Source organism: Orcinus orca, chromosome 11, assembly GCF_937001465.1.
Source record: "Orcinus orca chromosome 11, mOrcOrc1.1, whole genome shotgun sequence".
Lineage (NCBI taxonomy): Eukaryota > Metazoa > Chordata > Mammalia > Artiodactyla > Delphinidae > Orcinus > Orcinus orca.
Genome location: NC_064569.1, coordinates 7,579,127 through 7,606,378, shown reverse-complemented (window position 1 = coordinate 7,606,378; position 27,252 = coordinate 7,579,127). Strand labels below are relative to the sequence as shown.

General features: G+C 43.8%; 1 protein-coding gene and 1 long non-coding RNA gene across 4 annotated transcripts; one reads left to right on the top strand and one right to left on the bottom strand.

The window, feature by feature from the left end:
- Nucleotides 1-1,834: 1,834 nt before the first annotated feature.
- APOBEC1 (apolipoprotein B mRNA editing enzyme catalytic subunit 1) lies at nucleotides 1,835-23,976 on the bottom strand. 3 transcript variants are annotated; one of them, XM_049694902.1, is made up of 5 exons: nucleotides 23,636-23,975; nucleotides 21,020-21,047; nucleotides 18,806-19,203; nucleotides 17,977-18,095; nucleotides 1,835-7,605 (listed from the first exon to the last, which is right to left on the bottom strand). In XM_049694902.1, the coding sequence occupies exons 1-5, from the start codon at nucleotides 23,649-23,651 to the stop codon at nucleotides 7,459-7,461; spliced, it is 708 nt and encodes a 235-aa protein (XP_049550859.1). In that variant the 5' UTR covers nucleotides 23,652-23,975; the 3' UTR covers nucleotides 1,835-7,458. The 3 variants fall into 3 exon arrangements, with proteins under 3 accessions (XP_049550859.1, XP_049550858.1, XP_012391930.2); XM_049694901.1 differs by lacking the exon at nucleotides 17,977-18,095 and adding an exon at nucleotides 8,051-8,169 and having other exon boundaries at nucleotides 23,636-23,974; XM_012536476.3 differs by lacking the exon at nucleotides 1,835-7,605 and adding an exon at nucleotides 15,919-17,531 and having other exon boundaries at nucleotides 23,636-23,976.
- A 323-nt stretch (nucleotides 23,977-24,299) lies between these two features.
- LOC117196339 (uncharacterized) lies at nucleotides 24,300-26,668 on the top strand. Its single transcript, XR_004476485.2, has 3 exons — nucleotides 24,300-25,537; nucleotides 26,096-26,219; nucleotides 26,314-26,668. It is a non-coding gene; the product is annotated as an uncharacterized LOC117196339 (long non-coding RNA).
- Nucleotides 26,669-27,252: the final 584 nt, after the last annotated feature.

Sequence of the window (27,252 nt, the reverse complement as noted above, 5' to 3'; positions counted from 1 at the left end):
CAGCGTCCCTTGCATTGGCAGGCGGATTCTTAACCACTGCACCACAGGGAAGCCCTAAATGTGTAAATTTAAGGCTCAGACCAGTTAATATACTCATTCAAGTTTACACCGTTTAAATGACAGAGCTGTGAACATTTGGGGTTTTCTGACATGCAGACAGTGTTCTTTGTACTCTCTCATGTTACCTTTAATACCTACAAATAATTTATTTTTTGATAATTGACTGCTATAGATGACAGGTCCTCTATTAGCCACTAACCTAGGCACTGTTGATATAAAGGTGGATGAGGCAAATTAAGTGGATTCAGTATGAAGCAAAACTGGGAGATGATGGACTAGTACAGGGATCATTTTGATGAGAGTTGTGGATGTGAGAAGGCTCAGAAGAACAGAAAGGAAAAGCATCAGAAGTATTTTGGCAAGAGAGAAGTTTCAATATTGAGAAAATTTATATCTACCTCAGAGATTAGTCAAGGGTCAAACCAGATTTATCTTTCTTCTAGAAATATAGTGATCATAGGCATATAGTTATTTAATGTTATCTATTTATTTCAAATTTTAGGTCCTTCCTATATTGTCCCATAATTTTATCGTGTAGTTCTTACGTTGCTTATCATTCACATTTTTATGACTGAACTATACCACCTTCCCAAATCATAAATTTAATAGTCAAATTAGTAAAAACTTTTTTCGCAGGCCTCTCACTGTTGTGGCCTCTCCCGTTGCGGAGCACAGGCTCCGGACGCGCAGGCTCAGCGGCCATGGCTCACGGGCCCAGCCGCTCCGCGGCATGTGGGATCTTCCCGGACCGGGGCACGAACCCGTGTCCCCTGCATCGGCAGGCGGACTCTCAACCACTGCGCCACCAGGGAAGCCCAGTAAAAGCTTTTAATGCAAGACTAAAATGACAAAAGGTAAGGGATTGGGGTGCCGAGCTTGGAGGAATATGTTCCATATGAGACAAAGCAACAGGTGTAGTATATGAAACTTGGCTCGTAGCCTCCTGAGAACTAAAACAAACGAGTCTTCACATAGCACAGGGAGATCAGCTAGATGCTCTGTGACCACCTAGAGGGGTGGGATAGGGAGGGTGGGGGGGAGGGAGACGCAAGAGGGAGGAGATATGGGAACATATGTATATGTGTAGCTGATTCACTTTGTTATACAGCAGAGACTAACACACCATTGTAAAGCAATTATACTCCAATAAAGATGTAAAAAAAAAAAAAATTATCGGTTTGTGGGACTTCCCTGGTGGTCCAGTGGTTAAGACTCCACGCTTCCAATGTAGGGGTTGTGGGTCAGGGAACAACCCCGGTTGGGGAACAAAGACTTCACATGCCACATGGCAAAAAACAAAAAGAAAGTAATGGTTTGCACTATTCTTCCTGTATAATAAAAGAAAATACATGTGAGAAACTGCATCCTGTCTTTGAAGGGTTTTTTCCCTAATATCCATTTTTTATAAGAACAAGTAAAGGGTAGCTTTCACAAAAGTTGTTTTTATTTCTTTTTTTGGCCTTGCAGCAAGGCCCCCAGCAGAAAAAAGCTCAGAGTCCGTGGGGTCCTAACCACTGGACCACCAGGGAATTCCCATCACTGCAGTTTTTATTTTTTTTATTTTTTTTTTACTTTTTCTCCTACTTTTATTTCAGTTTCAATTTCACAACAGCTTACCATTTCCCCATACATGTATGACTAGTATTCTTTACATTCCAATGACGGTTACTATATCATGCCCAAATCACGGGTTAAGAACTGAACTATCTTGTCAACATATTTTTAAACATTAAAAAGAGAACCCAGAAAGATCCCAAGTGTATAAATATTGGGGATTTAAAATTTTCAAAGTGAAATTCAATGGGAAGAGGGACAAGATAAAAAAGCCACTGGTATTACTTTATCACAAAGGATTCGGACCGTTCCCTGAATTCTCACAAACACACCATAATCTAGTACTAAAGCACCTCCCCATCCCCCGTTTTGCTTATTTCCCAAACTGAGTTTGGCTGCTAGTTTCCCCTCTAATACGGTTATCACTTAAAAAACACAAACGTTCAAGCTAAAGAGACAGTGGATTACTAACTGTAACCTTGGCAAGCCTACATGGATTGTTTGCTCCCAAATATGACAGTAATTTCACAGTGATCACAAAGTCATTAGGTTCTCCTTGTTACAATGACGACGAAAAGTAAAAACTCTTGCTGTTTCTAATGAACACTCATCACAAAGAAGAGATGTGCTTATAAGGCAGGAAGTAACACAAAATTGCTTTAGAATTCATTGCATTTTCACTTTGCTCAAGTTTTCAACTGCAAAACCTCAGTGAAAAACAACGTTGCAAACCCAGAAGAGTACATCTCACCATCTTAAGTGCACTCCAAAATCTCAAGCTTACTTTAAAAGCCCACAACATGGGTATTTAAAGTCTTTTCCAAGACCTCTCCCAAATACCACACATCTCCAGATGAACCACGTAAGAAGCTTGAAAGCAGTGAAGGATGCTAACCTGCTGATGCAAGTTTCTGACAGCCATCTTTCAAGCCACCAATAACCAGGTCTTCAGTTACCTTTTCCGTCTTCCCCATCTTGCAGCAAAGCAGTTTTGCTTTTCCCCCTGCACTTAGCAGAGTTTTAAGCATTTTAGAAAGTTTCTAAGCAACTGTTTTCTGTGCTTACAAGCGATAATTTAACTAGCATTAACAATTTACTATTAACTAGTAATTTCTTTGCCCATGAGCTCTATATAATTCCCCAGAGCTCTGTCTACTGATCTTTTCTCCAGAGAATTCCCTTCAACCCACATTCCCTACCACTCCCACCCTCTGCAACCCACACCTAACCACAACCCTCCCCCCTTCTCCCTTTCTTCACGCCCACCCCTCCCACCCCTCCCAGCACCTGCGGCAGGCTTTTCCCTCCCCACCACCCCTCACCTCAGGGTCCTCCCATTTGAACACTAAGATTACTCTCAAATCTGATCAAGTAAAACTGAAGTTAAAAAACACAAAGAGCAAGATGAATCAAAGATCACTACCGGTATCCTGACCACTCCCTTCTTAGTAGGAATGCCCAAACTAGACCTGCCGTTTCTATCACAATTGGGGCGTGACCAACCCGTACCTCCAGCACAGTACAATGACCCCCTCAATTTGCCAGTTGGCTCATTTAAGTATTTGCCTAAGGCATTCAATCTTGAACACTTTCCTAACACACAGATTATATCATCACACTAAGAATTCCTCTGACCAATGCGCAGGAAGGCGGGCGGGTAGATGAGAGGGGCACGGGGATGCATCTGCGAGCTCCGTCTACAAGGCAGCACTCTGTGTTGTGGCATCGCGTTAAAATGTTCTACAGCTGACGAGTCCTCCGGGAGCAAGGTGCGTAGCACAGAACTAGTACAACAGGAGGCTGAATTGAGAAGATGCAGCATCTGAAAACCTCCACCCCGAACAGGAGAGGCGCCTGCTGGCATTCACGTGCCCAGAGATCGCTGCTCCCGGATTACACACTCAAAGCAACGCATCTGCTGAAGGCCCCGGATGCATCTGCTTTGGACTTTTAAAGATTGCCCCCTCGTAAGCTCATCTGAAAACCTTACAGGGTGGTCTCCTGAATGAATACAGGGCTTCCTGAGCAAGGCCTGGAAACAGGACATTGGAGAACTCCTCCTCCTAAGCCTCTGGAAATTCAATCTGTAGACATCAATTTAGGCGGGCTCTCTCCTCCTCCAGGGTCTCCCCTCCTGCACGGCTACGACTCACACTGGCCAGGGGCTCCATTTCTCCTGGTGCCACCGGCTTGCCATGATGAACACTGCAGTAACAGACCACAGTCTATGAAGCATTTCTGTACCTTTCAGCTGGTACCATCGCTGTGGGCCCACCCAAGGGTGCACCTTCCATCCCCACCCTCTCCACCGGCAAGCAAGACCAACCCGCCCACCCAGAGTCTCCGCTGGGGACGCCTCTCCTCCTTCGGGATTACCGACAATACCGACTCCGGCAGGGACTCCAGCAACTTTCCCGGCTTACCAGATTACCAGAAGCAACGTTTTAAGTGAAGGGGTAACCTCGAGAGAGTTAAGAGGGAGGAGGAAGGGTAGAGTGAGGTCACAGAAGAGGTAAGCATGGAACCTAGAGGAAAAGTCCAAAGGGGTGCACTGCCACCGCCCTGGGCCAGAACTGTCAGCCCCGCGAAGCTAAGATCAGTTTCCACAACACCAGGCCTCATCCCCAGGCGGGTTCACAACCCTCTGTACAGGAGCGGCGCCCTCCTAGAGGTCAGGCCCCCCTTTTCCAGCAGGCAGCTGCGACAGCCAGGCCTGGGGTGTTCTCCTCCCCCACGGGTTACTGTGGACACTTCCGACGCAGCTCTTCCCAGCACAGTTCCCCCAACATCTAGTCTCCCCTTCAACCTTCCTTCTCCTGGCACCCCCCCACCCCCCCAGCCCCATCTAACTCTGCCATCTTCCCCACCTGTCCCCTGAGACCCTAAACTGGCCACCTCCTCCCCCAAAACTAAGCCCAGGGCCCTCGCCCTCCCTGTCGCTAACTCCTCCACAGCAGTTTTTAAATATGCACAGACAGTCTTCACACAGACATCTAATAAGGTGGCAGCCCCTACTTATGCCTCCCAGAGAAGACCGCCTTATCCCCATGCCACCCCAGGAAGGCAAGCCAGGCGAACGACTGAGCAGCCTTAGCCCATTCTGAAAAGCGGTCATGTTTTGGTTACCAGCATATTCTGAATGCCAAGGAAAGGAAAACAAAACCACAGCACACTGCCTTTTAGTTTCATTTCTGCCGTGGTACTGCCTATCTGACCCTGGCCACAAAGTTTCTGTTTCCTAGTTTCCTCCTTGTACAGACACGTCATGTGTTCAACCAAACCCCATTTCCTCTCCTTCCAGGGCACGTGGCTGGACTGTGTTTTGTAGCCTCCCTTAAAGCTGGGTGGGGTCACTGGTCTGATTTTGGCTTAGAGGAATCAGGTCAGAAGTGACGTTTGCCATTTCCAGTCCTTGATTCTAAAAAAAACCCTTTCACACTGCTTTAATGCTTTCCTTCTCTGTGCGCCTCTGTCTCTCTCTCTCTCCTGTGGGCCAGCTGAGCGTAGAGAATTCAGCAGAGGACTTCAAGGCCATAGGAGATGGTGGAGTCACCAGATGGTAGAAAATGAGGTCCCTGAGTAACCACAGAGAGCAAAAACGTTCCACCCAAATAACATTAGACTCGCAACGGGAGCGAGAAATAACCCTTTTCTGTATTTAGATGCTACTTTGTCCTTTGTTTCCCTTTAGCATCTTCTGAGAAATTGGCTCCATGGAATTATTTGTCCTGAAGTCACAGCAAATGTCCCTACAGGTCAAACCCAAAGATGGCCTCCAATGATTCTCATCTCCTGGGATTCAAGTCCTTGTGTGGTTCCCCCCACTCAACATTGAATTGTAGCTGGCCAGTGTGACCCAAGAACACTGCAGAAGAAATAGTGTATGATTCCAAGACATGGCAAATTCTGCCCTGGTCTGTCTTAGGCCACTTGCTCTGTAGGAAGCCAGCCACAAAGTCATGAGGACTTTTAAGCATCCCTGTGCAGAGGCCTACATGATGAAAAACTGAGACTTCCCACCATCCACGGGTGCCCGCTCGCAGCCACGTGTGTATGCCACCCGGGAAGCACATTCTGTAGCCTCTGTCAAGGCTGGAGATGACTGCAATCCTGGCTGACAGCTTGGCAGCAACCTCCTGAGATATCCTGAGACACGAACACAGTAAGGGACTCCTGAATTCCTGACCCAGAGAAACTGTGACATAGTAAATATTTATTGTTGTTTTCAGCCTGCAAAGTAGCGGGGTAATTTGTGATACAGCAGTAGATAATGCTATCCGTGATACTGTTATTTGTGAAAATTTCTATATTCTTTTGTTTTAATCTCTTTTCCCCCCAGTATTATTGAATATAATTGAGACATAACATTGTGTAAGTCTTTTTTTTAATTAATTAATTTATTTATTTGTTATTATTTTGGGCTGTGTTGGGTCTTCGCTGTGATGCGTGGGCTTCTCATCGTCGTGGCTTCTCTTGTTGCAGAGCACGGGCTCTAGGTGCGCGGGCTTCAGTAGTTGTGACCCATGGGCTTAGTTGCTCCGCAGCATGTGGAATCTTCCCCGACCAGGGATCGAACCTGTGTCCCCTGCATTGGCAGGTGGATTCTTAACCACTGTGCCACCAGGGAAGCCCCACTACGTTAAGGTGTACAACGTAATGATTTGATATATGTATATATTGCAAAATGATTACTACAATAAGGTAAGTTAACACATTCATCACCACACAGACTTACACCTCTTTGTGTATGGCAAGAACATTTAAGATCTACTCTTAGAAAATTTCAATTGCACAATACAGTATAAACTATAATCACCATGCTGTACCTTATATCCCCAGAATTTGTTCATCTTAAAACTGAAAGTTTGTCCAGGAATTCCCTGGCGGTCCAGTGGTTAGGACTCTGCGCTCTCACCGCCGAGTGCTGGGTTTAATCCTTAGTTGGAGAACTAAGATCCCACAAGCCGCATGGTGTAGTCAAAAAAACCCAAAAAACAACACTGAAAGTTTCTACCCTCTGACCACTTTCACTCCTGTCCCTGGCAACCACTAATTTTGTCTCTTTCCATGAGGTCAGATTTTTTTTTTTTTTTTGAGGTCAGATTTTTTTAAGAGTCCACATATTAGTGAGATCATATAGTATTTGTCTGTCTCTGACTTATTTCAAAGAGCAAAATGCCTTCAAGTTTCTTCTATGTTGTTGCAAAGGGCAGGATTTTCTTCCTTTTTATGGCTATATAATATTCCATTGTGTGTGTATATATGTATATATACCACATCTTCTTTATCCATTCATCTGTTGGTGGATACTTAGATTGTTTTCAGGTCTTGGCTATTGTAAATAATGCTACAATGAACACAGAAGTGCAGATATTTCTTTGAGAAAATGATTTCATTTCCTTCAGATACATAAGGATTGCTTTGGCTATTCAGGGTCTTCTGTTGCTCCATATGAAATTTAGGATTTTTCTTTCATTTCTGTAAAAAATACCATTGGAATCTTGATAGGGACTGCATTGAATTTATAGATGCCTTTGTACAGTAGAGACATTTTAACAATATTATTTCTTCCATCCACGACCATCGGATGTCTTTCCATTTGTTTGTGTCTTCTTCAATCTCTCTTGTAGATTTCAGTGTACAGATCTTTCACCTCCTCGGTCAAATTAATTCCGAAGTATTTTATCATTTTTCATTGCTACTATAAATGGGATTTTTTTTTTAAATTTCTTTTCCAGATAACATGTTGTTAGTGTATAGAAATGCAAACGTAAAATTTCTCGATTCTAATGGTACTCTTTAGTGGGCCATCAGTTCCTGTTCATGAAACAGTATATACTCTATTCATCTCCAAGTCAAAGGAAGTTGTATCAACCCTGTATGTAAAAGGATATGGGGTGGAATCATTTGGTAATGGCAATTTTGAGGAATAAGTCTGAACAAGGTCAGCTGATTCTGATATCTTGAAATATTTAAACAGGGAGGGAGACCCTGAAATAAAAAAGAAGTTAGGGTAATATTTCACAAACATTTCAAAACATCATCTGAAAGACCACTGAACTACTTGCAAGAGAATACAAGTGGGACACATACATTCCTTCAATAAGATGACACACACCAATAAGGGAAGGAAGAATTGTGCAATCTGGTGTGACAAGTATGTGCTCTAACAACAACGGTAATGATGATGATGAAATCTAACTCCTATGGAGTCCACATATATCTTAGACCAGTTTATCCGTTCCTTTCTCCCACTTATTTCCCACAAAGAGATTGTCTTGTTCTCACATTTCTAAAGATGTCAGGTAAATAACTAAATGTCAATATAAATGGCAAAGTGATGGTGAGAAGAGTATGTGTCAACGTAATCAGGAGAGAAGTCTGAAGACGGATGCCTCTTTTTGCATCAGAATCTTTTTCCCTTATAGTAACTTACTAGAATTATGCAGTGGAGTTCCAGTGCATACAGCTTCATCAACAGAGGGGGGTATCTTGGCCAGTGAGCTTCTTCCCCAGGTGGGTAGTTGACAAAATGCCTCCAGCAGTAATCATACTCTAAGGAAACACAAATCTTGGTTCAGTCAACACATACAACAGAAAGTTAAAGAGAGCCCAATTTAAAAATAATAATAATTATAATAATAATAATTATTGTTATTAAATAATAATACTATGGGGCTTCCCTGGTGGCGCAGTGGTTAAGAATCCACCTGCCAATGCAGGGGACACAGGTTCGAGCCCTGGTCTGGGAAGATCCTACATGCCATGGAACAACTAAACCCGTGCGCCACAACTACTGAGCCTGCGCTCTAGAGCCCACACGCCATAACTACTGAAGCCCACGTGCTGCAACTACTGAAGCCCGGGCGCTTAGAGCCTGTACTCTGTGATATGAGAAGCCACCACAATGAGAAGCCCATGCGCTGCAACGAAGCGTAGCTCCCGCTCGCTGCAACTAGAGAAAGCCCGCACGCAGCAATGAAGACTCAATGCAGCCAAAAAAATAAAAATAATTTTAAAATTAAAGAAAAAACAAAAAGGCTTCCCTGATGGCGCAGTGATTAAGAATTCGCCTGCCAATGCAGCAGACACGGGTTTGAGCCCTGGTCCGGGAAGATCCCACATGCCGCGGAGCAACAAACCTCGTGCGCCACAACTACTGAGCCTGAGCTCTAGAGCCCGCAAGCCACAACTACTGAACCCACGTGCCACAACTACTGAAGCCCGCACGCCTAGAGCCCATGCTCTGCAACGAGAAGCCACCGCAATGAGAAGGCTGTTCACCTCAACAAAGAGTAGCCCCCGCTCACAGCAACTAGAGAAAGCCCATGCGCAACAACGAAGACCCAACACAGCCAAAAATAAATAATTAAAAAAAAAAAGAATTCCAACCCAGACCATTTGCATCTGGAGTTTGCACTCTTTATCACTTCACCATACTTTCTCTTTTGAGACCCTTTCACCTGGAAGGGCCATCCTTGTCCCTCTGATTTATCTAAAGATTACCTGTGGGTAACATGTGCCATGCTTTTGGCCACTCTGTCTATATTTGGGGGATTTCCCACCTCAAGTGTGGAAGGCAGGGACTTCCCTGGTGGCACAGTGGTTAAGACTCCCCACTCCCAGTGCAGGGGGTGTGGGGTTCAATCCCTCGATCCCTGGTCAGGGAACTAGATCCCACATGCATGCCACAACTAAGGAGGCGGCGAGCCGCAACTAAGGAGCCCACCTGCCGCAACTAAGGAGCCTGCCTGCCACAACTAAGAGCCGGTGCAACCAAATAAATAAATAGATATTAAAGAACCACTCTGCTAAGTCACTCCCAAATTCCTGATGCAGAAACTGTGAGCTAATAAATGTGTCTTGAGTAAGCCACTAGGTTTTGGGGTGATTTTTTATACACCAATAGATAACTAATTCAATAGAGAGAAATAGAAGTTTCTGGCTTCAATCTTCCTTTTCCTTAAGCCATAAGCATCCAGATTTTATAGATGTGTAAATTTTTTTTTAATTAATTAATTAATTAATTTACTTTTGGCTGCTTTGGGTCTTTGTTGCTGCGCACAGGCTTGTCTCTGGTTGCTGCGAGCGGGGGCTACTCTTCGTTGCTGTGCGCGGACTTCTCACTGTGGTGGCTTCTCTCCGCTCCTAGAGCGGAGCACGGGCTCTAGGCGTGCAGGCTTCAGTAGTTGTGGCACACGGGCTCAGTAGTTGTGGCTCACAGGTTCTAGAGCACAGGCTCAGTAATTGTGGCGCACAGGCTTAGTTGCTCTGCAGCATGTGGGACCTTCCTGGACCAGGGCTCGAACCAGCATCCCTTGCATTGGCAGGCGGATTCTTAACCACTGCACCACAGGGAAGCCCTAGATGTGTAAATTTAAGGCTCAGACAAGTTAATATACTCATTCAAGTTTACACCGTTTAAATGACAGTGCTATGAACATTTGGGGGTTTTCTGACATGCAGACAGTGTTCTTTGTACTCTCTCATGTTACCTTTAATACCTACAAATAATTTATTTTTTGATAATTGACTGCTATAGATGACAGGTCCTCTATTAGTCACTAACCTAGGCACTGTTAATATAAAGGTGGATGAGGCAAATTAAGTGGATTCAGTATGAAGCAGAACTGGGAGATGATGGAATAGTACAGGGATCATTTTGATGAGAGTTGTGGATGTGAGAAGGCTCAGAAGAATAGAAAGTAAAAGCATCAAAAGTATTTTGGCAAGAGAGAAGTTTCAATATTGAGAAAATTTATATCTACCTCAGAGATTAGTCAAGGGTCAAACCAGATTTATCTTTCTTCTAGAAATATAGTGATCATAGGCATATAATTATTTAATGTTATCTATTTATTTCAAATTTTAGGTCCTTCCTATATTGTCCCATAATTTTATCGTGTAGTTCTTACGTTGTTTATCATTCACATTTTTATGACTGAACTATACCACCTTCCCAAATCATAAATTTAATAGTCAAATTAGTAAAAACCTTTTTCGCGGGCCTCTCACTGTTGTGGCCTCTCCCGTTGCGGAGCACAGGCTCCGGACGCGCAGGCTCAGCGGCCATGGCTCACGGGCCCAGCCGCTCCGCAGCATGAGGGATTTTCCCGGACTGGGGCACGAACCCGTGTCCCCTGCATCGGCAGGCAGACTCTCAACCACTGAGCCACCAGGGAAGCCCAGTAAAAGCTTTTAAAGCAAGAATAAAATGACAAAAGGTAAGGGATTGGGGTGCCGAGCTTGGAGGAATATGTTCCATATGAGACAAAGCAACAGGTGTAGTATATGAAACTTGGCTTGCAGCATCCTGAGAACTAAAACAAACGAGTCTTCACATAGCACAGGGAGATCAGCTAGATGCTCTGTGACCACCTAGAGGGGTGGGATAGGGAGGGTGGGGGGGAGGGAGACGCAAGAGGGAGGAGATATGGGAACATATGTATATGTGTAGCTGATTCACTTTGTTATACAGCAGAGACTAACACACCATTGTAAAGCAATTATACTCCAATAAAGATGTAAAAAAAAAAAATTATCGGTTTGTGGGACTTCCCTGGTGGTCCAGTGGTTAAGACTCCACGCTTCCAATGTAGGGGTTGTGGGTCAGGGAACAACCCCGGTTGGGGAACAAAGACTTCACATGCCACATGGCAAAAAACAAAAAGAAAGTAATGGTTTGCACTATTCTTCCTGTATAATAAAAGAAAATACATGTGAGAAACTGCATCCTGTCTTTGAAGGGTTTTTTCCCTAATATCCATTTTTTATAAGAACAAGTAAAGGGTAGCTTTCACAAAAGTTGTTTTTATTTCTTTTTTTGGCCTTGCAGCAAGGCCCCCAGCAGAAAAAAGCTCAGAGTCCGTGGGGTCCTAACCACTGGACCACCAGGGAATTCCCATCACTGCAGTTTTTATTTTTTTTATTTTTTTTTTACTTTTTCTCCTACTTTTATTTCAGTTTCAATTTCACAACAGCTTACCATTTCCCCATACATGTATGACTAGTATTCTTTACATTCCAATGACGGTTACTATATCATGCCCAAATCACGGGTTAAGAACTGAACTATCTTGTCAACATATTTTTAAACATTAAAAAGAGAACCCAGAAAGATCCCAAGTGTATAAATATTGGGGATTTAAAATTTTCAAAGTGAAATTCAATGGGAAGAGGGACAAGATAAAAAAGCCACTGGTATTACTTTATCACAAAGGATTCGGACCGTTCCCTGAATTCTCACAAACACACCATAATCTAGTACTAAAGCACCTCCCCATCCCCCGTTTTGCTTATTTCCCAAACTGAGTTTGGCTGCTAGTTTCCCCTCTAATACGGTTATCACTTAAAAAACACAAACGTTCAAGCTAAAGAGACAGTGGATTACTAACTGTAACCTTGGCAAGCCTACATGGATTGTTTGCTCCCAAATATGACAGTAATTTCACAGTGATCACAAAGTCATTAGGTTCTCCTTGTTACAATGACGACGAAAAGTAAAAACTCTTGCTGTTTCTAATGAACACTCATCACAAAGAAGAGATGTGCTTATAAGGCAGGAAGTAACACAAAATTGCTTTAGAATTCATTGCATTTTCACTTTGCTCAAGTTTTCAACTGCAAAACCTCAGTGAAAAACAACGTTGCAAACCCAGAAGAGTACATCTCACCATCTTAAGTGCACTCCAAAATCTCAAGCTTACTTTAAAAGCCCACAACATGGGTATTTAAAGTCTTTTCCAAGACCTCTCCCAAATACCACACATCTCCAGATGAACCACGTAAGAAGCTTGAAAGCAGTGAAGGATGCTAACCTGCTGATGCAAGTTTCTGACAGCCATCTTTCAAGCCACCAATAACCAGGTCTTCAGTTACCTTTTCCGTCTTCCCCATCTTGCAGCAAAGCAGTTTTGCTTTTCCCCCTGCACTTAGCAGAGTTTTAAGCATTTTAGAAAGTTTCTAAGCAACTGTTTTCTGTGCTTACAAGCGATAATTTAACTAGCATTAACAATTTACTATTAACTAGTAATTTCTTTGCCCATGAGCTCTATATAATTCCCCAGAGCTCTGTCTACTGATCTTTTCTCCAGAGAATTCCCTTCAACCCACATTCCCTACCACTCCCACCCTCTGCAACCCACACCTAACCACAACCCTCCCCCCTTCTCCCTTTCTTCACGCCCACCCCTCCCACCCCTCCCAGCACCTGCGGCAGGCTTTTCCCTCCCCACCACCCCTCACCTCAGGGTCCTCCCATTTGAACACTAAGATTACTCTCAAATCTGATCAAGTAAAACTGAAGTTAAAAAACACAAAGAGCAAGATGAATCAAAGATCACTACCGGTATCCTGACCACTCCCTTCTTAGTAGGAATGCCCAAACTAGACCTGCCGTTTCTATCACAATTGGGGCGTGACCAACCCGTACCTCCAGCACAGTACAATGACCCTCTCAATTTGCCAGTTGGCTCATTTAAGTATTTGCCTAAGGCATTCAATCTTGAACACTTTCCTAACACACAGATTATATCATCACACTAAGAATTCCTCTGACCAATGCGCAGGAAGGCGGGCGGGTAGATGAGAGGGGCACGGGGATGCATCTGCGAGCTCCGTCTACAAGGCAGCACTCTGTGTTGTGGCATCGCGTTAAAATGTTCTACAGCTGACGAGTCCTCTGGAAGCAAGGTTCGTAGCACAGAACTAGTACAACAGGAGGCTGAATTGAGAAGATGCAGCATCTGAAAACCTCCACCCCGGAACAGGAAAGGCGCCTGCTGGCATTCACGTGCCCAGAGATCGCTGCTCCCGGATTACACACTCAAAGCAACACATCTGCTGAAGGCCCCGGATGCATCTGCTTTGGACTTTTAAAGATTGCCCCCTCGTAAGCTCATCTGAAAACCTTACAGGGTGGTCTCCTGAATGAATACAGGGCTTCCTGAGCAAGGCCTGGAAACAGGACATTGGAGAACTCCTCCTCCTAAGCCTCTGGAAATTCAATCTGTAGACATCAACTTAGGCGGGCTCTCTCCTCCTCCAGGGTCTCCCCTCCTGCACGGCTACGACTCACACTGGCCAGGGGCTCCATTTCTCCTGGTGCCACCGGCTTGCCATGATGAACACTACAGTAACAGACCACGGTCTATGAAGCATTTCTGTAGCTTTCAGCTGGTACCATCGCTGTGGGCCCACCCAAGGGTGCACCTTCCATCCCCACCCTCTCCACCGGCAAGCAAGACCAACCCGCCCACCCAGAGTCTCCGCTGGGGACGCCTCTCCTCCTTCGGGATTACCGACAATACCGACTCCGGCAGGGACTCCAGCAACTTTCCCGGCTTACCAGATTACCAGAAGCAACGTTTTAAGTGAAGGGGTAACCTCGAGAGAGTTAAGAGGGAGGAGGAAGGGTAGAGTGAGGTCACAGAAGAGGTAAGCATGGAACCTAGAGGAAAAGTCCAAAGGGGTGCACTGCCACCGCCCTGGGCCAGAACTGTCAGCCCCGCGAAGCTAAGATCAGTTTCCACAACACCAGGCCTCATCCCCAGGCGGGTTCACAACCCTCTGTACAGGAGCGGCGCCCTCCTAGAGGTCAGGCCCCCCTTTTCCAGCAGGCAGCTGCGACAGCCAGGCCTGGGGTGTTCTCCTCCCCCACGGGTTACTGTGGACACTTCCGACGCAGCTCTTCCCAGCACAGTTCCCCCAACATCTAGTCTCCCCTTCAACCTTCCTTCTCCTGGCACCCCCCCACCCCCCCAGCCCCATCTAACTCTGCCATCTTCCCCACCTGTCCCCTGAGACCCTAAACTGGCCACCTCCTCCCCCAAAACTAAGCCCAGGGCCCTCGCCCTCCCTGTCGCTAACTCCTCCACAGCAGTTTTTAAATATGCACAGACAGTCTTCACACAGACATCTAATAAGGTGGCAGCCCCTACTTATGCCTCCCAGAGAAGACCGCCTTATCCCCATGCCACCCCAGGAAGGCAAGCCAGGCGAACGACTGAGCAGCCTTAGCCCATTCTGAAAAGCGGTCATGTTTTGGTTACCAGCATATTCTGAATGCCAAGGAAAGGAAAACAAAACCACAGCACACTGCCTTTTAGTTTCATTTCTGCCGTGGTACTGCCTATCTGACCCTGGCCACAAAGTTTCTGTTTCCTAGTTTCCTCCTTGTACAGACACGTCATGTGTTCAACCAAACCCCATTTCCTCTCCTTCCAGGGCACGTGGCTGGACTGTGTTTTGTAGCCTCCCTTAAAGCTGGGTGGGGTCACTGGTCTGATTTTGGCTTAGAGGAATCAGGTCAGAAGTGACGTTTGCCATTTCCAGTCCTTGATTCTAAAAAAAACCCTTTCACACTGCTTTAATGCTTTCCTTCTCTGTGCGCCCCTGTCTCTCTCTCTCTCTCCTGTGGGCCAGCTGAGCGTAGAGAATTCAGCAGAGGACTTCAAGGCCATAGGAGATGGTGGAGTCACCAGATGGTAGAAAATGAGGTCCCTGAGTAACCACAGAGAGCAAAAACGTTCCACCCAAATAACATTAGACTCGCAACGGGAGCGAGAAATAACCCTTTTCTGTATTTAGATGCTACTTTGTCCTTTGTTTCCCTTTAGCATCTTCTGAGAAATTGGCTCCATGGAATTATTTGTCCTGAAGTCACAGCAAATGTCCCTACAGGTCAAACCCAAAGATGGCCTCCAATGATTCTCATCTCCTGGGATTCAAGTCCTTGTGTGGTTCCCCCCACTCAACATTGAATTGTAGCTGGCCAGTGTGACCCAAGAACACTGCAGAAGAAATAGTGTATGATTCCAAGACATGGCAAATTCTGCCCTGGTCTGTCTTAGGCCACTTGCTCTGTAGGAAGCCAGCCACAAAGTCATGAGGACTTTTAAGCATCCCTGTGCAGAGGCCTACATGATGAAAAACTGAGACTTCCCACCATCCACGGGTGCCCGCTCGCAGCCACGTGTGTATGCCACCCGGGAAGCACATTCTGTAGCCTCTGTCAAGGCTGGAGATGACTGCAATCCTGGCTGACAGCTTGGCAGCAACCTCCTGAGATATCCTGAGACACGAACACACTAAGGGACTCCTGAATTCCTGACCCAGAGAAACTGTGACATAGTAAATATTTATTGTTGTTTTCAGCCTGCAAAGTAGCGGGGTAATTTGTGATAACAGCAGTAGATAATGCTATACGTGATACTGTTATTTGTGAAAATTTCTATATTCTTTTGTTTTAATCTCTTTTCCCCCCAGTATTATTGAATATAATTGAGACATAACATTGTGTAAGTCTTTTTTTTAATTAATTAATTTATTTATTTGTTATTATTTTGGGCTGTGTTGGGTCTTCGCTGTGATGCGTGGGCTTCTCATCGTCGTGGCTTCTCTTGTTGCAGAGCACGGGCTCTAGGTGCGCGGGCTTCAGTAGTTGTGACCCATGGGCTTAGTTGCTCCGCAGCATGTGGAATCTTCCCCGACCAGGGATCGAACCTGTGTCCCCTGCATTGGCAGGTGGATTCTTAACCACTGTGCCACCAGGGAAGCCCCACTACGTTAAGGTGTACAACGTAATGATTTGATATATGTATATATTGCAAAATGATTACTACAATAAGGTAAGTTAACACATTCATCACCACACAGACTTACACCTCTTTGTGTATGGCAAGAACATTTAAGATCTACTCTTAGAAAATTTCAATTGCACAATACAGTATAAACTATAATCACCATGCTGTACCTTATATCCCCAGAATTTGTTCATCTTAAAACTGAAAGTTTGTCCAGGAATTCCCTGGCGGTCCAGTGGTTAGGACTCTGTGCTCTCACTGCCGAGTGCTGGGTTTAATCCTTAGTTGGAGAACTAAGATCCCACAAGCCGCATGGTGTAGTCAAAAAAACCCAAAAAACAACACTGAAAGTTTCTACCCTCTGACCACTTTCACTCCTGTCCCTGGCAACCACTAATTTTGTCTCTTTCCATGAGGTCAGATTTTTTTTTTTTTTTTGAGGTCAGATTTTTTTAAGAGTCCACATATTAGTGAGATCATATAGTATTTGTCTGTCTCTGACTTATTTCAAAGAGCAAAATGCCTTCAAGTTTCTTCTATGTTGTTGCAAAGGGCAGGATTTTCTTCCTTTTTATGGCTATATAATATTCCATTGTGTGTGTATATATGTATATATACCACATCTTCTTTATCCATTCATCTGTTGGTGGATACTTAGATTGTTTTCAGGTCTTGGCTATTGTAAATAATGCTACAATGAACACAGAAGTGCAGATATTTCTTTGAGAAAATGATTTCATTTCCTTCAGATACATAAGGATTGCTTTGGCTATTCAGGGTCTTCTGTTGCTCCATATGAAATTTAGGATTTTTCTTTCATTTCTGTAAAAAATACCATTGGAATCTTGATAGGGACTGCATTGAATTTATAGATGCCTTTGTACAGTAGAGACATTTTAACAATATTATTTCTTCCATCCACGACCATCGGATGTCTTTCCATTTGTTTGTGTCTTCTTCAATCTCTCTTGTAGATTTCAGTGTACAGATCTTTCACCTCCTCGGTCAAATTAATTCCGAAGTATTTTATCATTTTTCATTGCTACTATAAATGGGATTTTTTTTTTAAATTTCTTTTCCAGATAACATGTTGTTAGTGTATAGAAATGCAAACGTAAAATTTCTCGATTCTAATGGTACTCTTTAGTGGGCCATCAGTTCCTGTTCATGAAACAGTATATACTCTATTCATCTCCAAGTCAAAGGAAGTTGTATCAACCCTGTATGTAAAAGGATATGGGGTGGAATCATTTGGTAATGGCAATTTTGAGGAATAAGTCTGAACAAGGTCAGCTGATTCTGATATCTTGAAATATTTAAACAGGGAGGGAGACCCTGAAATAAAAAAGAAGTTAGGGTAATATTTCACAAACATTTCAAAACATCATCTGAAAGACCACTGAACTACTTGCAAGAGAATACAAGTGGGACACATACATTCCTTCAATAAGATGACACACACCAATAAGGGAAGGAAGAATTGTGCAATCTGGTGTGACAAGTATGTGCTCTAACAACAACGGTAATGATGATGATGAAATCTAACTCCTATGGAGTCCACATATATCTTAGACCAGTTTATCCGTTCCTTTCTCCCACTTATTTCCCACAAAGAGATTGTCTTGTTCTCACATTTCTAAAGATGTCAGGTAAATAACTAAATGTCAATATAAATGGCAAAGTGATGGTGAGAAGAGTATGTGTCAACGTAATCAGGAGAGAAGTCTGAAGACGGATGCCTCTTTTTGCATCAGAATCTTTTTCCCTTATAGTAACTTACTAGAATTATGCAGTGGAGTTCCAGTGCATACAGCTTCATAAACAGAGGCGGGTATCTTGGCCAGTGAGCTTCTTTCCCAGGTGGGTAGTTGACAAAATGCCTCCAGCAGTAATCATACTCTAAGGAAACACAAATCTTGGTTCAGTCAACACATACAACGGAAAGTTAAAGAGAGCCCAATTTTAAAATAATAATAATTATAATAATAATTATTATTGTTATTAAATAATAATACTATGGGGCTTCCCTGGTGGCGCCATGGTTAAGAATCCTCCTGCCAATGCAGGAGACACGGGTTCAAGCCCTGGTCCGGGAAGATCCCACATGTCGCGGAGAAACTAAGCCCGTGCGCCACAACTACTGAGCCCGTGCTCCGCAACAAGAGAAGCCACCGCAATGAGAAGCCCACGCACCACAATGAAGAGTAGCCCCCGTTCGCCGCAGCTAGAGTAAGCCCGCACACAGCAACGAGGACCCACTACAGCCAAAAATAAATAAATAAATTTATTTTTTAAAAAATACAATAGATATAAAATCTCTCTGGCCTATTTATTGCTGGAGAAGGCTAGACTCTTCCAGAATCCCTTAAAGGAACTCAGCAATTCATTTGAAGATGGCACAGAGGCCATAGCGACAGGAGTGGGGAAAGGAGTCACATCTTTGGTGCTTTCCTTGCTATGAATTTCAGACCTGGTCCTTTCTCCTGTTATTTTGGACTTTTAACTTCTGAGACTTCCGGTCTGGGGTAATCAGTCTCCTGGCCTAGAAACATATCACCACCACCACAGTCTCTAAGAAACACTTAAGATTCCTGGTTTATTGTTTTCACCTGTGGGTCGCATAATCTGGATAGTCACACCACTGCGAATCAGGTCTCTGAGTCCTTGCCGGTTTCGCCGGTCCATGTGCTGGAAAAGCCGTGCTACGTAAATACGCAGGGTCACTCTAGGATGCTGATTCAAAAATTCCCGAATAGCCTTGGAGCATTCCCAGCAGGGACTCCAGGACAAGAACCAGATGATGCAGCAGCTGACGGATCGGTGAAAACTTCTTTCTGAAGTAACTTTTTCTATAAAATTGCATTCAACGTGCTTGGTGGTGTTTTTGCCCGAGTGTCGCCAGACGCGCTGGCTCTTGTCCCACTTGATTTCATAGAGCAGACGGGTCTCTTTACAGAGTTCTCGAGGGTCAAAGGAGACTTCAAATTCCCAGGGTTCAATTCTTCTCCTGAAATATAAAAAATCACCCGTGTTGTTATGTCATCATTTGAGGGACCCTAGAAATAATTTCATCTTCTCCTTCTGGATCAGGCAGATCTAAAACATGACATCTCATGGACTTCCCTGGTGGTCCAGTAGGTAAGACCCCGTGCTCCCAATGTAGGGGGCCGGGGTTCGATCCCTGGTCAGGGAACTAGATCCCACATGCATGCCGAAACTAAGAGCCCACATGCCCCCACTAAAGATACCGCGGGCCGCAACTAAGACCCTTCACAGCCTAAATAAATAAATATTTAAAACATGACATCTCAGGAAACTTTTTTTTTTCTATTCTGTATCTCAAAGTTATCTGGGGAGGTCCGTTTGGATTATTAAATTTTCTCTCACAAACATAGTGAAGAGATTTTTCCCAGTTCATGTTATTTGGTTACCACTCTCTATACCATTGCTTGGTGGTCTTGAATTCAGGTATAAGTGTGTCCTTGTTCCTCTTTTAAACGTTTCTCATTATATTCTAATCTTATTTTATCTTTTTCTTTTTACTTTATTTATTTTTGGCCATGCTGTGCGGATTGCAGGATCTTATTTCCCCAACCAGGGATTGAACCCATGCCCTCGGCAGTGAAACTGCCCAGTCCAAACCCCTGGACCACCAGGGAATTCCCTCTAATCTTTCTATCTCACACTTAGAGGTGACCTGTCCCACTCATTAATCTTCACTATTCCTCAGGGGACTCTAGCTAGAGTTTTTTCAGGTGTGGAAGTCTCAAATTGCCAAGAGGATTCTATTCCCAACTCTGAGAAGAGACTAATTTAACCTCAGGCTTCATCCACATTCAATTCTGTATACTATTTCCTCAAAAGAAATAAATTCAAATTTCTCTCAAGGGCATCTTTAGGTACCCACCCTCATTGTGGGTCAAAGCTGTGACTCAGAATTATTCTGAGGACTCTTCCTTGCAATATGGTTGAGTCAGAAGTTTATTACATCATCGTATTTTCCACTCATTCCTAAAGAATCACTTCATTTATTATGTAAATCAATCCTTCCACCCACCCATCATGAGATAATATGCTCCCTGACAAAAGTCTCCCTGTTATAAAAATAGGTCTAGGTGCCAGGGAGGCAAGACCCAGCCTCCCCAGATGCCTTTACTTGTTTTTGGTTTTTTTTGAAAACTGTGCAAAATGTTCATTTATTATGTCCATCATTCTACAAACATTTATTGAGAATCTAGTATGTGCTCTGCTATGTGTTCTAAAACCTGGGGATACAGCCATGAACAAAATAAAACCAATCTCTGCTCTCCTGGAACTTCAAAAAAAGAAAAAAAATAGGTGTAGGGAATTCCCTGGTGGTCCAGTAGTTAGGACTCCACGCTTCCACTACTAGGGAGCTGGGTTCAGTCTCCGGTCGGGGGACTTAGATCCCCGCAAGCCAGGTGATGTGGCCAAAAAAAAAAAAAAGTCTAGAAAATGGGCATAGAGTATAGAATAAGAAGATGAAATCAAAGTGACAAATGAGTTCACTGGACTTTTCACTAATGCCTATGAAAACCTGTGATTTAAAGAGAGAAGAACAATAGTAAGATGATAACAGAACAAAGCTGGAAGGTAATTTTTTTCAACAGAAACCAAAAGCCATAGGAGCAAAGATACAGAAAGCAATAATAATCATAGAGGATAGAGAGAGAAAAAGCAAAAGAAAAAATGGGAGCGTGGAATAAGTAAGGAACAATAAGGAAAGCTATAGTCCTCCATCTCTTAAATATCCATCTATTCTTGGTTGAATTAAATGTGCACTATGACAGTACAATTCTTACCTCGAGGTAGCATCTCCAGCTGAAGGACCTGTTGACCAACAGATGATCATGTCAGATAACACCCATATACAAATTGAATTACTAAGAAAAAACGCTCTATTCTTCAAACCCACAAACCATATCAGAAAATGCAGTTAGGGCTTCCCTGGTGGCGCAGTGGTTGAGAGTCCACCTGCCAATGCAGGGGACACGGGTTCGTGCCCCGGTCCGGGAAGATCCCACGTGCCGTGGAGCGGCTGGGCCCGTGAGCCATGGCCGCTGGGCCTGCGCGTCCGGAGCCTGTGCTCCGCAACGGGAGAGGCCACAGCAGTGAGGGGCCCGCGTACCGAAAAAAAAAAAAAAAAGATGATATATAAGCCATCTTAATTCTAACCAAAGTCCTTGAGTCACATTTTTGTGAATTCCTCTGTGTAATTTTGTCTTTTTTTTTTGCTAATCTGTCTTTTGTCGGTTTAATTTTTTTTTTTGTCGGTTTAATTTGCAGTGTCCCCTCCCAGAACAAAATCTAAGAGGGTAGAGGAAAAGATTTTCTTCCTAAACAATGTGTGCGCGTGTGTGCGCGTGTGTGCGCGTGTGTGCGTGCGTGTGTGTGCGCGTGTGTGTGTGCGTGTGTGCGTGCGTGCGTGTGTGTGCGTGTGTGTCTGTTTGTGCATTTGTACTAAATGGAGAGACACTGTGTATGGCACACTTTCCTGTAGGTGGAAAATGGTTCTAGCTCGTGTGTGAGACCAAAAAGATAAATCAGCAAGATATATAGGAAAGAGGACAGCGTCAGTAAATACGATTCTAAGTGTAACATGAAGAATAAACTTCTCATCCTTAGAAGAATATGCAGGGAATCTGACATGAGATGGAGGAGAAAGCGGATGGCTAACACCTTGGAATGGGCACTTCTCAGACCTTACTTCAGATTGGGGCCTTTGGGACTTCCCTGGCAGTCCAGTGGTTAAGACTTTGCCTTCCAATGCAGGGGGTGAGAGTTCTATCCCTGGTCAGGGAGCTAAGATCCCACATGCCTTGTGGCCAAAAAAAACCAAAACATAAAACAGAAGCAATATTGTAACAAATTCAATAAAGACTTTAGAAATGGTCCCCATCAAGGTACTTCCCTGGTGGCGCAGTGGTCAAGAATCCACCTGCCAAGGCAGGGGACACGGGTTCAAGCCCTGGTCCAGGAAGATCCCACATGCCGCGGAACAACTAAGCCCGTGCGCCACAACTACTGAAGCCCGCGCGCCTAGAGCCCGTGAGCCACAACTACTGAGCCTGCGTGCCACAACTACTGAAGCCTGCGTACCTAGAGCCCGTGCTCCGCAACAAGAGAAGCCACTGCAATGAGAAGCCCGCACACCGCAACGAAGAGTAGCCCCTGCTCGCAGCAACTAGAGAAAGCCTGCGTGCAGCAACAAAAACCCAACGCAGTCAAAAATAAATAAGTAAATAAACAAAACAAAACAAAAACAAAAAAAAAAAACAAATTGGGGCCTTTGAACCAGCTGGTCTACTCAGCGAGGGCCTTGTAGAAACAGAGGCCATACCTCTATGAGGAGGTGAACCAGCAGTGAGAACTTCAGAAAGAGAGATTGAGATACATTCTCAGCATCTACACATGTGGTGCCAGGCAAGAACACTAGGTACATGACTAGGGGTGGTTTGAGGGATAAAACATACCACCTTCAAGGGAAATTACCCAGATATTTCAATTAAATAAAGACTTTACACTTTTTCCCAAAATACCAGTCACAAGAGAATTTTAATAGAGGGAAAATATAATGGAGAAAAAATATTGTTTCTTGAAACCTAAGACTGACACCTGCATTTTGTCTTATCACATGATGCCCACACTCTTGCAATAGTCTTTTCACTGGCCTCCTTTCTTCCTGTCTTTTCTGCTTTCAGTCAAGGAGGCATCAGAATGAGAAGCCTGTGCACTGTAACGAAGACCTAATGCAGCCAAAAATAAATAAATTTATTAAAAACAAACAAACAAACAAATTTGCTTTCTAATCTCACTGCAGATTGTTTCCAAAAACTCTTCTCTATCTTAACCAATTTATTCTTGATATTCCACACACAATCTTTGTAAATTCTCTTAAACTCTCAGTGTCAATCAACCTGGAATCTCCTCCTCTTTGCCAATTCAAATTCTGCCCTTTCAGGATCCAGTTCAAATCCCACCTCATCTGAAAATCATCATCTTCCACAACCTGAGTGTTTTTCCTCTCCCACGAATTTTTCTAACATTAAGTAACGGAACCTTAAATTATCCATTAACTTGCCCTTGTGCTATCACTTCTGCTGTTATTTTAAACTTTTATTTAACAGTTGTATTTCTTTCACTTAATTTTTTATTATGGTGAAACAAGCATTGCTTTAGTGCCATCTGATCAAAATCATTTTTGGATGTGAACAGTTGGTATTAATAATAATGACAACAACAATAATAATAAATCCTGTAAGAATATTAACAAATAGGAAAGTTGGAAAATGTCCAAGGATACAAACAGAAGCAGGACACATATACACGCACGCACACACACACACACACGCAAGCACACACACAGAGTTTTCGCATTTTTCAAGAACATGTAGCTTTCAGGCCCCCGTCCATTTTACCTCTGTCAGAAGCCATGCTGCTCTGTCACTGGACTTTTTCCCCTGGAGCTATATATTGTGCTGCCAGCAACCTGCCTCACACTGTTTCTGCGGGTGTGACCACTGCCACCTGTTTGGGCAGAGGATGACTCATTCCTGTGTCTCAGGCCGATACTGGGTATCTAGACTGCACAGACAGGAAGCAGGTGAAGAGGGAAGTTGCTGGAGGTTGACAAGAAAGCCTACGACGCAGATAGTTCATTCTGTAGCATAATTCATTGAGAACATCCAAATTTCAAAGTTCTTGCGTGATAACTAAGAATGTAGGAACATTTCCCTTAAAAGTTAAAGCAAGACTGACGCATCATTCTTTACTGGAAAAAAAAGAGGAAGAAGAAAGGGAAGAGAGAACTGGCCTGTTTCCGTGACGTGAATGTTTTCATTGTTGCCTGGTGAAGACAGTGAGGCCTCGCCCTTTAGCTGTTATTTATTTCTAACTTCCCCTTGTTTTGCTCTTCACCCTAGATTCTGTTGGAAAGGGGAGGGGCGCTATTAGAAACGAAAGCAAAAGGACTTTAGTCTCTGAGTCAGGTAATTAGAGTACAAGTTTCAGGTGGTTTCTCTTGCTTCTTGAAGCTAAGGTTAACGTTAAGCCCAGTCCACTTCCGCTTTTTTTCTTCCTTGAGAAAATGAATACTATACTCCCTATTGCCATTGTCTCCTGTTGCCTGAACCCTGAGTCAATCTCCTCTGGGTTTGAGCACACACACTCCCAGAACTGAGGTCACTCTCAAGACCTAAGTCTCCCTCTAGGGTCTCAAATCTAGAGCCCCTGAACTTTGAGTCTCAAATTCAACGAACCCTACACCTGATCCCTAAATATAAGACTTTCCTTAATCATGAAATGAAGCTGGAGCCTGGACAAGATGAAGCAGTTGTTTGGAGTGGCAGGTGATACTTTTGAAGAAGGGACAGAAGTGCCTCATCATAAGTAAAGGTCCTTCAGGGACTTCCCTGGTGGCATAGTGGTTAAGAATCCGCCTACCAATTCAGGGGACATGGGTTCGAGCCCTGGTCCAGGAAGATCCCACGTGCCGCGGAGCAACTAAGCCTGTGCGCCACAACTGCTGCGCCACAGCTACTGAAGCCCGTGTGCCTAGAGCCTGTGCTCTGCAACAAGAGAAGCCACCGCAATGAGAAGCCCGCGCACCGCAACGAAGAGTAGCCCCTGCTTGCAGCAACTAGAGAAAGCCTGCGCGCAGCAACGAAGACCCAATGCAGCCAAAAATAAGTAGATAGACAAATTTATTTTTTTAAAAAAAAAGGTCCTTCGGAAGCCAAGTGTTTCAGTGAAGCATGTGTGGTGGGTAGAATAATGGCCCCCCCAAAGGTGTCCACCTTCTAACCCCTGGAACCTATAAATATGTTACCTTACAATAGCATAATGGACTGTGCAGATGTGATAGATGTGATTAAGTTAAGAATCTTGAGGTGAGAAGATTATCCTGGATCATCTGGCTGGTCTCAATCTAGTCTCAAAGACCCTTATAAAAGGGAGGCAGAGGCAGAGTCAGAAAAGGACATGTGAAAAAGATGTGTCGGGGTGGGGGGGAGAAAAGAAAAAAGAGAAGATGTATGAGGTGGTTATTGGCTGAGGAGGGCCGTGAGTCGAGGAATGAGGACAGCCTCTAAAAGCTGGACAAGGCAAGGAAATGATTCTTCCCTAGAGTCTCCTAGAAGCGTGGTGCCCTTTTGACACCTTGATTTTAGCCCAGTGATACGCTATTTTGTGCTTCTGATTTCCAGAGCTGTGAGATAGATACGCTACATTGTTTTACACCGCTAAGGTTGTGGTCATTTGTTACAGCAGCAATAGGAAACTAATACGGCAAGACAGACTCAGGAGAGGCACATATGTAACAGGTAAGGCGGTATATAATTTGAGTTAGTTTCTACTAGAACTCCTACTGAATGCTCGATCCATCTTCTGTATTATTTTAGGAAATTCAGAACTAACACATGTGATAGACTGTCATGCATTCATCATGTGTAAGAGAGGTCAAAGATAATCAACTATAAAATGTTACTATTCAGTTTAGATCTCTGTCCTGTTCCTGTTATGCATTTTTTTAAATGCATACATATACCTTTGTATCCGCTCCACAATCAAGATATTTAAGCTTCTCATCACCCAGAAAATTCCCCTGTGTCTGTTTGCAGTCATTCCTCCAACTCCCAGTCCTATAGGCAACCACTGATATTTCTGTCACTAAAGATTAGTTTAGACTGTTCTACATATCATACAAATGGAATCATATAATGTGTAAGCTTTTATGTTTGCTTTTGTGAAATAAAATTCATATTTATGACGAGACAAGAAAAATTTAAACATAAAATTTCTTCTCTGCCCTTTGGCCTTCCCTCTTGCCCCACTGTGCATTGTGTATCCACATTATGCATTGACCAAACCTCCCCCATCAGCAGCTCAACCATAGACAGCAACATTCTCCTAGCAACAACAAGACATCTCCTTAAAAGTAAACATTCCTTCTTGATGTGTAAAGGATCACAAGACCCACGACAATGGTGCTTAAATCTGGATTAGGTAAACTGTCAATACCTCATTTAATGTACAGTCTTCTGTCTCAAAAAGGTTACATAAACTGTATTTTGACTTCTTCTTTTTTTTTTTTTTCTAGTGCGGAGTAGCCAGTGAGATCTTAATTCCCCGACCTGGGATAGAACCCATGCCCCCCAAACCCATGCCCCACCCCTCTCAGTGGAAGCATGGAGGGTTAACCACTGAACTGCCAGGGAAATCCCACACTGTGTCTTGACTTCTAAGGGGTGGAAGTTCTCAGAGCTTTCTGAGATGCTCTTCTGGGTTAAAATCCTCGAATTTACCTCAAATAAAATTTTGCAATTCTTAGATTGACTGATAAATTTTTCATTGACACTTTTTTTGCTCAGTATCCTGTGAAATTAATCTACATGATTAGGTGTATCCGTGGTTCATTTCTTTCTGTTGCTGAGTGGAATTCCATCATATGGGTATGCTACAATTTGTTTATTCATTTATCCTTTGGTGGACTTAGGGTTATTTTCCAATTTTAGGCTATTGTGAATAAAGATGATACGAACATTTGTGTACAACTCTTTGTGTAGGAGTTTCTTTTTTCTTCTCTTGATCAAAGAACCTGGGAGTAGGGCTTCCCTGGTGGCGCAGTGGTTGAGAGTCTGCCTGCCGATGCAGGGGACATGGGTTCATGCCCCGGTTAGGGAAGATCCCACATGCCGCGGAGCGGGCTCGCTGAGCCTATGCTCTGCAATGGGAGAGGCCACAACAGTGAGAGGCCCACGTACTGCAAAAAAAAAAAAAAAAAAAAAGAACCTGGGAGTAGAATTGCTAAATTAAATAGGTAAGTGTGTATTTAACTTTTAAGAAAATGCTGGACAGTTATAACAGTTTACATTTCGACCAGGAGGAAATGGGTGTTCCAGTTGCTTGATATCCTTACCAACACTTGGTAATGTCAGCCCTTCTAGTTGCAGTAATTTCTGTGGGTATGTGGATTTTAGTTTGCATTTTCCTGATGATTAATGATGTTGAGCGTCTTTTCATGTGCTTGTTATTTATA

What these genes read in the sequence shown, in the direction of transcription:
- APOBEC1 (XM_012536476.3), bottom strand. An exon ending in GCTGGAGATGCTACCTCGAG is followed by an intron (nt 19,204 to 21,019) that starts GTAAGAATTGTA and finishes TTTATATTTCAG; the next exon opens with GAGAAGAATTGAACCCTGGG. An exon ending in CCAGATTATGCGACCCACAG is followed by an intron (nt 18,096 to 18,805) that starts GTGAAAACAATA and finishes GTGTTTCCTTAG; the next exon opens with AGTATGATTACTGCTGGAGG.